Genomic DNA, 14355 nt, shown 5'->3' with positions numbered 1-14355 from the left:
TTTCTAACCTGGTGTGGAATTATTTTGTCTGGTGTTTTTACTGTTTTAATGTTTAAAGTGTTGCACAAATACTTTACACACAGCCTCTAAGTTAAGCTTGGCTGCTCTGTGCCAAGCTACCAGAGGAGGAGCACAGGTTAATTTAGGGTTTGGCTGCCATGTACCCTGATTAGGACTGTGTTTGTTGCTTGGTTAGGGCTTACACCCCAATTTCTAACACCACTTGTTGAAAGATGGAGTATGGCATGTTTCCATGAAGTAAATGATCTGCAGAGACAAACGTCACCATTCTTCGTGCTTGCCATTGTCTCTTTATGCAGGTGGTTGCAGATATTGGACACTGGAACACTTTTTCAAACCGGGGCTTCATGTTCATCATCAGAATTTGAGCAAGAGCTTGAGAGGGGAAGGAGAGTAAAGAATGAGGAGAAAGAGAAAGATAAGAAAACTGGCAATTGGAGAAAAAAGGGGTGAAAATGTGGGATTAGAGGCATTAAGTGAATGGCGCTGGAAGAAAGAGCCATGGGGCAGGTTCAAGACAAGCAGCCTTGGTATTCAGCAACCTTGGCTTTCGTAAAGCAACATCTGCTGATGGCGCTTTGGAACCTCAATTATTTCTGGTTTCACAACTTAAGTGCGGGGGCACACTTGATAACATCTTTGCTTTTTAGGGACCAAAGCTCACCGCATGTAAAGTCTAATTTTTGCTGTTCTGAAGGAAAAAAGGGGTAATACCTGAAACTGGAAGGTGGTTGGACCATCCCATTCCCAACATCCTTCACTATGACGGCAGCATTCGGAGGAGGTGAATGGTTGTCCACAGCAGTGTCACCGACTGGATAGAAACCTAGAACGTGGTAAAAACAGGAGGGATATGGTTAGCGGAAGCAAAAAATACTAGGCTGAGTTTAAGCTCAGAACGAGGTATGGTAAAATTATTATATTAGCATTGTGCTTGTAAAATAAGGAATACCCTGGATTCGAGAGCTTGTGAAGGCCATTCTCTGACTGAGTAAAGAAGGGCATCACAGATCTTCAAAAAACACGAGGATGCTTCTCTTTAGGAAATGTTACAGCATTTATTGAATCTCGAGACCTGTTTTGTATCTCACCTCTTGGTTGTATCTGACTATTTATATTGTGAGCATTTATATTTACAGTTTTTATTCCTTTGCTCAAACCTATATCTGGGACATTTGGTCCACGTGAGCTGTGACATGCATATTGGGCAGCACTGGAGCCACACAAATCGATGGATACACATATAAATCGTTGCACATAATCGAGTTTCCACAGATTCAGATAAAATAACCTTTCATCTTCCATCCACCCTGTGATCCTAGCAATTGGCTGGGACTATTTGGAGAGTCTTTCTCTGAGGCAGGAGCATGCTGTTGAGGAGGGCTGTGAAGAGAGGACGACTGTAATAAAGTAAGCTTTAAGTAAAGCCAAAGGGGGTGTGGGTTCTACAACACATAGATAAGCGTTTATTAGTAAGATGCTGTAATTTCCCTAGGGCAAGTGAGTCACTGGCCTGATATGCAGTGCCAGTTTGTAAAATATAAAGTGCAGGTGTTCAAATTTTTTGGGGAGGCCACACCTACTTTTCTCCGGCTCCACCCATTTCCTCCACTGGCTCTACCCACTTACTCTATTAGCTCTACCCACATCCTCAACTGGTACCGCTAAAAGTCAGATGTAATACGAGGAAAAAACACCTTTTAGTAATATTTCAGGGAAAGGGTGGAAACAGTAACATGACTATTGCAACGATGACAGCGTAAAAAAAAACAACCTGTGTGCACTGGAGTGAGTGTGATGCCGAGGCATATACATGCATTAAGTAGAGGGGCAGGGGCTGCTGCAGTAATATATAATATTACACTAAGAGTGACCGTCCTGCTCTCAGCAGAAGCGGCCGCTCCACACGCTGCTCCCAGCCTTCTAGAAGCGGTATCGTTACCCCTAAGAACCTGCACATTGCATCTTTTTTGTAGCTAGAGCGTAGCGCTACATTGCCCCGCCCGCCGCGCAGCATTGTTTATATTTACAGAGTCCATCTGAATCGTTACGCTTGACGACTTCAGTGCGCTTGTTAAAACTGTATTTGTGTACATCTCTGCCTGTAATTGTACCTGCGCCAGTTATTATTGTCTGTACTTGCTTAACATCGCGTTCGCCTTGTTTGTGCCCCAGTGTTGGTTGCAGATCGACTGCTTGCTGCCATTTTGTTTGTTGTGCTTCTATCCCCCCCTGATCACCACCCCGCCTCCCTGCTGACCCTCCCTCCCACTGATACTGACCTGCCTCTCCTCGATCGCGCTGTGACCGTCCTGCTCTCAGCAGAAGTGGCCGCTCCACACGCTGCTCCCAGCCTTCTAGAAGCGGTATCGTTACCCCTAAGAACCTGCACATTGCATCTTTTTTGTAGCTAGAGCGTAGCGCTACATTGCCCCGCCCGCCGCGCAGCATTGTTTATATTTACAGTGTCCATCTGAATCGTTACGCTTGACGACTCCAGTGCGCTTGTTAAAACTGTATTTGTGTACATCTCTGCCTGTAATTGTACCTGCGACAGTTATTATTGTCAGTACTTGCTTAACATCGCGTTCGCCTTGTTTGTGCCCCAGTGTTGGTTGCAGATCGACTGCTTGCTGCCATTTTGTTTGTTGTGCTCCTATCCCCCCCTGATCACCACCCCGCCTCCCTGCTGACCCTCCCTCGCCCCTCCCCTTCTGACATCCATATATGACAGATGCAAATGCGCGCAGCGTTCACGCGCAGCGATCGCGCCCCAGTCGCGCCGAAGGTGCACCAAAGGTAAGCCCGTCTGCGCCCGTCTGCGCCTGGCCCTCGCCCAGCGCCCGTCCCCCTGCCCTATGCCGCTCCCAACCCCCCAGAGTAACTTATGATGCCGCTACTCTCCTCGCCCTCAACGCAGGACGCACCCCACTATGCTGCGCAGCTACCCCAGGACGTACCCACGGCCCATTCTCCTGCCTCTCCTGTAAGTTCAACTGCTTCAGGACCCTCACCAAACACACTTCCTCCACACTCAGCTCCGAACCCAACGACTTGAAATGCATCCTACTGAACACCCGCTCGGTCCACAGACACGCAACAGAACTCTGGGACCTAATCGACACTGTGTCACCTGACATCGCCTTCCTCACCGAAACTTGGATGAACGCATCTTCTGCCCCTGACATCGCCATAGCCATACCGGACACTTACAAGATCATTCGAAAAGACCGCACCATTAAAAAAACTGGAGGAGGCATCGCCATCGTCCATAGAAACACCATCAAAATTACAACCAGCTCTGACGACAATCTTGCAACGGCCGAACACCTCCACTTTCAGATCCACACCGACCCCAGGACCACCCTCAGAGGAACCCTCATCTACAGGCCCCCAGGCACCCGATCTCAATTCAGCGACGACATCACTGACTTCGTCAGCCCGCACGCCCTCGCCTCCGAGAACTACATTCTTCTAGGAGACCTCAACTACCACCTTGACAACATTCTCGACAACAACACCACCACCCTCCTGGACAACATGTCCAATCTCGGACTCAAACAACTTGTTAACACCCCCACTAACACAGCCGGACACACGCTCGACCCTATCTTCACCTCCAGCAAGCACATCTCCTTCGATCACACTACAGCTCTCCACTGGACGGATCACAGTTGTGTTCACTTCAGCTACAAAACAACCCTGACCCACAACCATCCACAACCCATTCCCCGAAGAAATTGGAACAAAATCACCACCGACCAACTCCTCGCATCCCTCAGCCAAAACACTCCTACCCTAACAACGGACCCAGACCAAGCGGCCACAAACCTCAGGCAATGGATTACCCACAGTGCGGACGAACTAGCACCCCTGAAAAAACACCAGTTGAAATCATTCAGCAAAAAGGCTCTCTGGTTCAATGACGACCTCAAAAAATCCAAGAAGACTTGCCGCACCCTGGAGAAGAATTGGAGAAAAGAACCAACCTCAGACAACATGACCTCCCTCAAGACAGCCACCCGCAAACACCACCAACTGATTCGATCCGCCAAGAAATCAGCATTTAAGGACCGTCTCGACAACAACTCTCATAACAGCAAGGAACTCTTCAATATCGTCAAAGAATTCACCAACCCTCCCGCAGCATCCAACGACATCACTAACTCCCAAGACCTCTGCAATGCGCTATCCTCCTTCTTCTACAACAAAATTGCCAACATCCACAACAGCTTCAAGAACACTCCCAATGACCAACTCACCCCACCCCCCTCCGATCCCACCCATCCAACTAACTACCTCAGTTCCTGGAACCCAATCACCATTGAAGATACCACTCGCCTCATGAACTCAATCCACTCTGGCTCACCTTCTGACCCCTGTCCCCACTACATCTTCAACAAAGCTGACTCCATCATCGCTCCCCAACTCCGCGATGTCATCAACTGCTCCTTCAACTCAGCCACCTTTCCAGAAATATGGAAACACGCCAAACTCAGCGCCCTTCTGAAAAAACCAACAGCAGACCCCTCAGAACTGAAAAACTACCGACCCATCTCCCTCCTCCCTTTCCCGGCCAAAGTCATCGAGAAAGCCGTCAACAGCCAACTCACAGCCTTCCTTGAATCCAACAACTCCCTGGATCCCTCACAGAACGGCTTTCGAGCCAAACACAGCACCGAGACCGCCCTCATTGCGGCGACCGACGACATCCGAGCACTCCTGGACAACGGTGAAACAGTGGCCCTCATTCTACTCGACCTCTCCGCCGCCTTCGACACTGTCTGTCACAGCACCCTCATACAACGCCTCAACAACATCGGCATACAAGGAAAAGCCTTGGACTGGATCATCTCGTTCCTAGCCGGGAGAACACAGAGAGTCCGACTTCCCCCTTTCCACTCAGAGCCCACCAAAGTCATCTGCGGCGTACCCCAAGGCTCCTCACTCAGTCCAACCCTCTTCAACGTCTACATGAGTCCCCTCGCCCCCATCGCACGGCGACACAACCTCAACATCATCTCCTACGCCGACGACACCCAGCTGATACTTTCCCTCACCAAAGACCCCAACACCGCCAAGGACAACCTTCACGAAGGTATGAAAGAAGTAGCCGAATGGATGAAACAGAGCCGCCTAAAACTCAACTCAGACAAAACTGAGGTGCTCATCCTGGGATCCTCCCCCTCAGCGTGGGACGACTCGTGGTGGCCTTCCGCTTTGGGATCAGCGCCCACACCCACTGACCATGCACGTAACCTTGGCTTCATTCTAGACTCCTCTCTCTCAATGTCCAGACAAGTCAACGCCGTATCGTCCTCCTGCTTCAACGTCCTTCGCATTCTCAAAAAGATCTTCCGCTGGATCCCCCTCGAAACAAGAAAGACTGTCACCCATGCACTGATCACGAGTCGACTGGACTATGGCAACACTCTCTACGCCGGAATTACAACAAAATTGCAGAAAAAGCTCCAGCGCATCCAAAACGCATCAGCGAGACTCATATTAGACATCCCGCGCCAAGAGCACATCACCGGTCACTTAAAAAACCTCCACTGGCTTCCCGTCAACAAAAGAATCACTTTCCGCCTTCTTACCCACGCACACAAGGCCCTTTATAATCTAGGACCAGAATGCCTCAACTCCCGACTGTCCTTCTACTATCCCACCCGCCAACTAAGATCATCCATTCAAGCCCTCGCCGCAGTCCCGCGCATCCGAAAAACCACCATGGCGGCAGATCCTTCTCCTTCTTGGCTGCCAAGACCTGGAACTCACTCCCCACCCACCTCCGCCTTACTCAGAATCACATCTCCTTCAGAAAAGAATTGAAAACTTGGCTATTCGATAAACAATGAACCCCTCTCTCCAGCGCCTTGAGACCCTCTGGGTGAGTAGTGCGCTTTATAAATGCCTGAACTTGAACTTGAACTTAAGAGGCATCGGGTGAAGTGCAACAAACAGGAAATAAGGACATGCTAACAACTGTGGACCAACAGCACTAATGAAACGTACCGGAACATTAAGCAGACTGTCTCGAGAGTACAGTAACCATAACTTCCCCATCCCAAGTTTCACATCAGACCCGTCCCTCCCCCACCCAGACAAATGAGTAGCTTACTAATGCGTTAATGAGGTGCATCGGCAGAGCTATCATTTGGACTCAAGACGGGAATATCCAGAGCAAGGCACCAGGAATTCACGGTTAAGGCGAATAGGCAGAGCACTGTATGTGGAATCTAGTAATGGAATACACTCAGGGTCTCTGGGTAATTGGTGGGTCTAAGCTTGGACACTAAGATGATGAGGCAGAGCAGACAAGAAGTGGGGGGCACCGGCAGGTCTGTGTGTAGCTTCCAGATTAGAAAAGAGTGCTTTGGGGCAAAGACTGAGGTGCATTGGAGCGCAATGCTTGGTCGTCAGTGGCAATTTAACGGTGAAAGGAGTCTGCGAGCACCGTGTGTGTACCCAGTACTGAGTTAGAGGGGGTAGGGTGGGGAAGAGGGTCACTGTAAACATGACTGTCTGAGGTATTCTGTTACCCGAGCTGAGTGTAGATCCAGTGCGCTAGTAGGAAGGAGTGCTGTTATCGGTGATTGGTAGAAATGTGTATGGAAACAGTTCTGGAATGAAGATGCTGAAGGCTACAAAGAGGTACTTCGGCAGTTGTGCATGACCTTCAGAAAAAAAAATCAGGTGGGAAAGGGAGATGTTTGGGTGCACTTATAGAAAGAACTAGGAGTGGGTATCAAGAGAAATGGCACGCCAGTCACTTCTGTGGTGAAGGCGAATTGTTTAACTATTCCATAAATTGTCAAGAGTGGTGGGATATGTACCTAGAATCCAACATTGCATGTTTGGGGCAGCTTAAAGGCTACCTGTAGGAGTTTGCTGTAAAAACCCCGTTGGAGCTGCTGTTTGCCATGCAACACGTGCAGGGTCATCTCTGCATCATCATACCCTGCCCACATGAATAAGTTGTCTGATTGCATGGGGGCTGGTGTAGCCATGTCCCTGCAGCCCTGGTGGTGCAGTAGGGACACGCACTTCAACCAAAAGTCTATGGATGCTTAGTTAGCAGGGCATCAAGAGCCCGCGGGATGTCAGGGTATCCTAGCCTTAGGGTTTTAGGGCTCAGCCCTCCCGCGGTTGCGTCCACTTCTTTTGTCCCTGGGCTCCCTCTGCCCAGGTCCTTGCCTCTCTCCCAGCCCCTGGGTTGAGGGTCTCTTCCTGCTTCAAGGGTCTCTCGCTCAGTCCCCCGGGGGCTCTCGCCTAGAACTGCAGCTGCTCCGGGTGTACTCCTCTTGTTTCGAGGGCTCTGCCCAGCCTTCTTGTAGATTAAATCTCTCTACAGCTCTTGCGCAGCTCTCCTTCAACCCTTCTTGTCCCGGGGAGACTCAAACGGCCACAGCCAGCCTGATTCAGGGCTCTCTCGCAACACTCTTGTCCACAGGGCTGGGTCCTGACCCCTATGGCTGCAGACTGCCCTTAATTCCTGATAAGGGCTGGTGCTGCTTGCTACCACAGTAATGGCTGATCGATGCCTGCCCTCCACGTCGTCGTCGGGTTGGGCTGACTTGAAAGACGAAGACTCGTGGTTATGCTGGGGCGTGGCAATCTGAAAAAAATCTGCGCACAGCCCCTACCACCGCAGAACCAAAATCCAACCCAAATCAGTGTGTCCCCTGGCCCGCCTGCTGGCAAGTGGCAACACTGACTGAACTAAGGGCCGCGGCCACCTTCAACATATTATATTTATTAATTCATATCAATGTCAGGCGTGGCCACGCAAGCGACCAAGATGGCTGCTTGTTGCTGAAGCTCCGTCTGCCGGACCAGCTTGTAGACCTTATCCCCGTAGCTGCATACATCAAATGCCCCATACTCGACAGCGCCGGAGAGCTGAAGCTGATCGGAACACAGCGTGCTGACTCTGGGGCCGAGGAGTGCATCCACCGCAGAGATATGACGCTGGCGAACTGAGGAGCGGAGAGGAAGCATGCAGGACCCTGAGCGCTTCAGGCTGATTAGTGCCGCAGGACGAGGAACCGAACATCAGGAGCCGGGGGTGAGCTGAGGCCCGCTGCTGCGGTGGGGAGGCGGATAGCAGAGCGGCAGTGGAGATTTCCCCTGCCCGCTACGGCACGATATTTGAACGGAGTGTGGTCGTGCCTCATCGCGGCAGGCCTACAGGTGAACGCCCATCACTCTCTGAGACCTCGCGGGGACAGGGCCCGCGGTGAACCTGCGAGACACCCATCCAGCGGCAGCACAGCGTGAGAGATGGGGGGCGCCTAACTGCTAGCTGCCCACCGAGTGCCGCGACCGACCTCCATGCGACACAGCCTCTTCCCCTAACAGCCAGGACACTTGCAAACTAGCAGGCACAGAGACGCCCCGGCTCCCTGAGTAGTTCGGGGCCTGCAGTCGCCCGCGCCTTCTACTCTGGCACCAGTGACGTTGCATACATCCACTGGGGCCCTACCCTCTGGCTGCACCTGCCCCACCTACTGATGCTAGGCTCCTGCGCATCTCCTGCAAGGGCACACATCCTCCCTACTCTAGCACCAGATTAGAGTGCCTCCTGGCCCCTGGAAGTGGGCCTACCATTTGCAAGGGCAGAAACATAAACTTGGGATCTGGGCCCTCCTGATTACTGGCTTCCCACTGCTTGACCTCAGGCGACGACACTGTGATCTGGGGAGACGCCCAGGCTACAATGAGGGGCCTGCACCCTCCTGCACACACTGCTTGGGAGCTGCCACCAACCACGCTGAGAGCGGCTTCGGTTACGGCGCTTCCGCGCTCCTTGCTGGTATTTCTCCCAGAGCCCAATTCGACAAATGCATAGTGCCTAGCGGTACTGGACTGCTCCACGGTTCGCCTGCTCTGCTGCCCCGCGGAATGGGCCAAAAGGATCCTAAACAGAAGACCCTGTCTTTTGAGAAAATCGCAGACAGGGCCTCTGACAAAGGCTCTGGAATGGCGGAGGGGACACGGGGTACGGAGACTACAGAAGAAATCCTGGCACTATCTGCGGCAATGCTTCAGGAGATGAGGGATTGTTCAAGGCCCTAGATGGGCGGTTCAACGCATTGGACAGGCGTCTGGCAGACTTGGGGACCAAAATCCAAGTCCACGACTGGCGCCTTGATGTGGCGGAGGCGTGCATCTCGGATATCGAAGATAGCACCGCTCAGTCCTCGAAGCGCCTGGAGCACATGGAACGCATTTTAAAAGAGGTGGCAGTGAAGAAGGAAGACCTAGAGGTGTTCAGAAGGCGCAATAACATTTGCATTTTGTTAGTCCCTGAGTCCGCAACCACTGGCCGACTGGATGTTTTTGTCGAGACTCTGCTGTCAGACCTGTTTGGAAGTGAGTCTTTCACCCAGGGGTTTGTGATAGAAAGGGCGCACCGGTCCCTGGGTGCCAGGCCCAATCCAGGATGCCCTCACAGACCCATCATTGCCTGTGTTATGAACTTCAGAGACTGTGACACAGCATTGCGCCTCACCACGGAACGTGGGACAACACGTGGCAGGGTTCTAAACTATCTCTTTATGCAGCCTTCACTCTAATGGTGCAGGTGGCCCGCTGGAAGTACAATGGGGTGAAGGCAGCCCTCAGGAACCCGGGTTCGAAATATGGCATGTTATACCCTGCTAGGTTGAAGGTAGATGTGGGGGACAGAGCCCGCATATTTGACACTCCTACTGAGGCCCAATAATTCTGTCATATGTATAAACAAAATAATAATCGGTCGGAGCTGGGGGGTGCCTTCTCCGCCGCACAGCGGTTCAGATGCAAGTGTCAAACTTTTCTCTAGTTCTGCTACTGGATAACTTTGCAGTGATGGTCATACATAACTTATATGCAAATGAACGGGGATAATGTACTTGATACTACTGTTATGCTTCAGGTAGGTGGTCAACAGATGTGGCGTTGCACCCCTCATGGTGTATACCTGGAATTTGTATTTGTTTTCTAGGATGTACCCTTCTCTGGGGTTTCATCTCAATGTAAAGTTAATTGGTACTTCATGTTCTGATTTTCATTATGGTTTTGTCTTGCTTTGGGTCTAGAGAGGTTGGGTGGGGCATGGGGGAGGGTCATTTCCTATTCGTTGAATGTTTCAAGAGGTTTATCAGTCAGGGTCACTGTCACAGTTCCCTGTTATTCACTCTTACTTGTCTACACTATGTTCGACACGTACACTAGATGACCCAGCTAGGAAATGTTGAAGGTCCCTCTGGCCTGTCCTTAATGTCCTGGAATGTTCGAGGTTTAAATGACACCCGCAAACTAAGACAGGTGGTCCACTATCTATTAAGACACAACGTTAACATTGCATATTTGCAGGAAACACACTTACCCAAATCAGACATGGCCCACTTTGCTGCTTGTTGGGGGACACATAGGTATTTTGCCAACTATTGCAGCTATGCAAGGGGCGCAGCCATCCTTATAGATAAGAGGATCCCTGTTTGCCTCAGCTCTGTGGTTGAGGATGATGAGGGCAGATACATCATTGTCACAGGTATGCTCATGGGGCATTGCACGGCGCTGGTGTGAGTATATGGCCGAACACAGACTCCCCTTGTTTTTTTCATTCACTATCTGCCCACTCGACGAGTTTAGAACCTTGCTTTCTCTTGATTGGGGGGGACTTCAATCTACTTCTTAACCCTAGCCTGGACAGCACAGCCACTTCTCCAGGCACCAAACCTAGAGCACAACACGCTTGACTTGATCTGTGCAAGCAGCTCACTCTGCTAGATATTTGGCGACAACGTAATCCTGCACATATGGAGTACACTCATTATTCTGGTCAACACAACTTGTGGAGCAGGATAGATTTTTGGTTAGTATCCCCCGGTGTCGCGGGCTGGTTCCGGTCGCTGGTGAAGCTGCCAAGGACCTATTCTGACCATTCCCCGGTACGACTGCACCTTGGAGTACCTTGTCCAGAGGGATATGAGTGACAGTGGAGATTCCCAAGCTGCGCCCTCCATGATACTCTCTTTAACGCTGAGGTCCAAGAAGCTACTGAGGACTATTTCTCCATTAACACCGGCTCAGTGGACACGTGGGTAGTTCTAGGGGAGGGCTTTAAGGCAGTTATCAGGGCCGTATGCATTTCCAAACATGCCGGAGTATTTAAAGACCTTCGCAACACACTAGCGAGTCTAGAACGGGAGCTCGCGGACCTAGACTCCACAACACTCCACACGTCAGACTCGGATACGGAGGGAAAACGTTTGGCCCTTCTTGTTGAATTTCGCGAGGCTGCAGACTGCGAGGTACTATATCTGGGCAAAAATCAGTCTGCCCGGCGGTATTGGGAGGGTGAGTGGCCCGGCAGGGTACCGGTGCAGATGATATGGCCCTCTTATGGCAGAGCATACAACACAGAGCTGCGCGCTTCCACTACTTAGACACTCACCTCCACGACGGAGATTCGTAATGCGTTCTTAGACTTTCTCGGTCCTATACAGTACTAAAATAGGGATTGATTCCTCGGCCTAGGAAGCCTATTTATCCAAAATTGCACTGCGCACGCAGTTGCACATCCCGTACCCCCGCAGAACCAAAATACAGCCCAAATCAGTGTGTCCCGCGGCCTGCCCATCGGCAAGTGGCAACATTGACTGAACTAACCTACCTTCAACATATTATATTTATTAATTTATATGGATCTCTTCTTGGGCTCAGGGCAGGCAAAGGGACTAGGGGCCAGATGTAGGTAAATCTCATTTACCGATTCATAAATACCGAATTTTACAGATTCGGTATTTATGGATCTGTAAATGAGATGTAGGTAAAAATTCAGTATTTTTTACGGAATCGGTAAGATTCGGTATTTACCGATTCAGTATTTACCGAATCGGTAAAAATACCGAATTGCTAAGGGGGACAGGGTGTCACTTTGACACCCTGTTGCACCCCTGTAACTGGCTTTTGCTCCATGTGGCACACAGACATGCCCTTAGGGCATGTCTGTGTGTCACATGGCACAGGTGTACATGCACAGATGTGCATGTACACAAGAATTCGTAATTTACCATGCAATTGTATTGCATGGTAAATACCGAATTCTTAAGGCCCTGTAGCACTGTTAGAAGTGCTACCTACATCTCGAAATACATATTCGGTAATTTTACCGAATGGTAATTTTACCGAATCGGTAAATTTATCAATTCTGTAATTTTAACGATTCGGTAAAATTACCGATTCGGTAAAATTACCGAACATGTCCGTTTTTTGTGCCCCTACATCTCCATAGCCCTTTACCGGTCGGAAACGGCCAAAAATCGGTATTTTCGGCAGATTCCGACTGGTAAAGGGCTACCTACATCTGGTCCTAAGTCTCACAGCCGCAACACTGTTAACCGCTGTGACTCATTCAGGAGACGAAAACAACAAGGTGCGGCCTAAGTATGGGCGAAATTTGCGAATTCGTGGTCCGCGAATTCTTGCGAAATTGCAAAAACAGTCCGCGAGTTCGCGAATTTTCCCGCGAACTCGCAGATTTTTGTGCCATTTGCAAAAATATGTGACCACGTGTGCCTGTAACTTTGCCAGCGCGCCAAAAGACGCCAAGGTCCCTTGAGTGAGCTGGCCATTATAGTGGGGACGGGCGGGAAGACGTTTCATACCGCTAGTGTGTGGTGGAAGGGGCCAAACGAGCGGGGCTTCTATGCAAGTTCACATGCATCTTGTTTATAAAGGGTCAGCGACCGAGCAGAGCAGCAGATGAGGAGAAAGCAGCCTCCTGGTCACAGGAGCTACACGGGGATGGTGCTCGGGAAACTCATGGATGCAAAAATACGTTTGGCACAGGACCCCAGAATCCTTTAGATGTCCAAGATAGCTCTGCTGCGCATGTTGGTACAAAGCCATTCTGATCCTGCTCAGTGGGTTCAGGCGCATGCAGCTGCTGCTGCTGGACAATGTCCCATCTCATACTAAACTGCCCGTACAAGCATATGCTGGCGCTGGGCAGTAGGGTGCAGTGGCATGCTGGTGCTCCATGCCTGGTGCATGCGCATACCGGTGCCAGGGGGGACACGTGTTTATTGGTGCTGTGTAGCAAGTTATGACTTTACATTTTGACTGCACCAGACGGTGGTACCACCTACACGAATCAGGAGCATCCAGGCACCAGATTTCATGGTGCAAGAGCATAATGGTGCTGTGCGGTACGGGTATATATGTACTGGGGGCAGGGGGACACTTAGCACAATGTGTGCTCACACCCAGAGGGCTCTCAGGCAATTGAGCACAAATGATTTTCACAATGAGAGGGCTCCGGGGCAGTTCAGCAGCACGGGGGCTCACACTCACTGGGGCCCTGGGCAGTTCAGTAGCGCGTGGGCTCACAACCCCTGGGCAGCTCAGCAGTACAGGGGCTCACACCCACAGGGCTCCTGGGCAGTTTAGCAGCACCACCCTCTGGTTCATCACTGCCACCGTCTAGTTCATCACTGCCACCCTCTGGTTTACCACTGCCACCCTCTGGTTCGTCACTGCCACCCTCTGGTTCACCACTGCCACCCTCTGGTTCACCACTGTCACCCTCTGGTTCACCACTGTCACCCTCTGGTTCATCACTGCCACCCTCTGGTTCATCACTGCCACCCTCTGGTTCACCACTACCACCCTCTGGTTCACCACTGTCACCCTCTGGTTCATCACTGCCACCCTCTGGTTCACCACTGCCACCCTCTGGTTCATCACTGCCACCCTCTGGTTCATCACTGCCACCCTCTGGTTCATCATTGCCACCCTCTGGTTCACCACTACCACCCTCTGGTTCTTTGCTGTCACCCTCTGGTTCATCACTTCCACCCTCTGGTTCACCACTGCCACCCTCTGGTTCGTCACTGCCACCCTCTGGTTCACCACTGCCACCCTCTGGTTCACCACTGCCACCCTCTGGTTCACCACTGCCACCCTCTGGTTCATCACTGCCACCCTCTGTTTCACCACTGCCACCTTCTGGTTCATCACTGTCACCCTCTGGTTCATCACTGCCACCCTCTGGTTCACCACTGCCACCCTCTGGTTCATCACTGTCACCCTCTGGTTCATCACTGCCACCCTCTGGTTCATCACTGCCACCCTCTGGTTCATCACAGCACCCTCGGTTCACCACTGCCACCCTCTCGTTCATCACTGCCACCCTCTGGTACATCACAGCACCCTCTAGTTCACCACTGCCACCGTCTGGTTCACCACTGACACCCTCTGGTTCAGCTCTGCCACCATCTGGTTAATCAAAGCACCCTCTGGTTTACCACTGTCACCCTCTGGTTCACCACTGCCACCCTCTGG

At 51.2% G+C, this 14355-nt stretch overlaps 1 protein-coding gene across 1 annotated transcript in view; it reads right to left on the bottom strand.

Annotated features, from left to right (window-relative positions):
- LOC144752653 (uncharacterized) overlaps positions 1–14355 on the bottom strand; it is a 197837-nt gene that overhangs the window by 108744 nt on the left and 74738 nt on the right. The window contains exon 6 of the mRNA XM_078640528.1: positions 736–847. Within this exon, the coding sequence (XP_078496654.1) occupies positions 736–847 (112 nt within the window). The remainder of the gene's footprint in view (positions 1–735; positions 848–14355) is intronic.

This window comes from Lissotriton helveticus, chromosome 5_1, assembly GCF_964261635.1.
Source record: "Lissotriton helveticus chromosome 5_1, aLisHel1.1, whole genome shotgun sequence".
In the NCBI taxonomy this organism is placed as follows: Eukaryota; Metazoa; Chordata; class Amphibia; order Caudata; family Salamandridae; genus Lissotriton; species Lissotriton helveticus.
The sequence above is the reverse complement of the archived record's forward strand: the minus strand, read 5'-3'. Positions and strand labels throughout refer to the sequence as shown.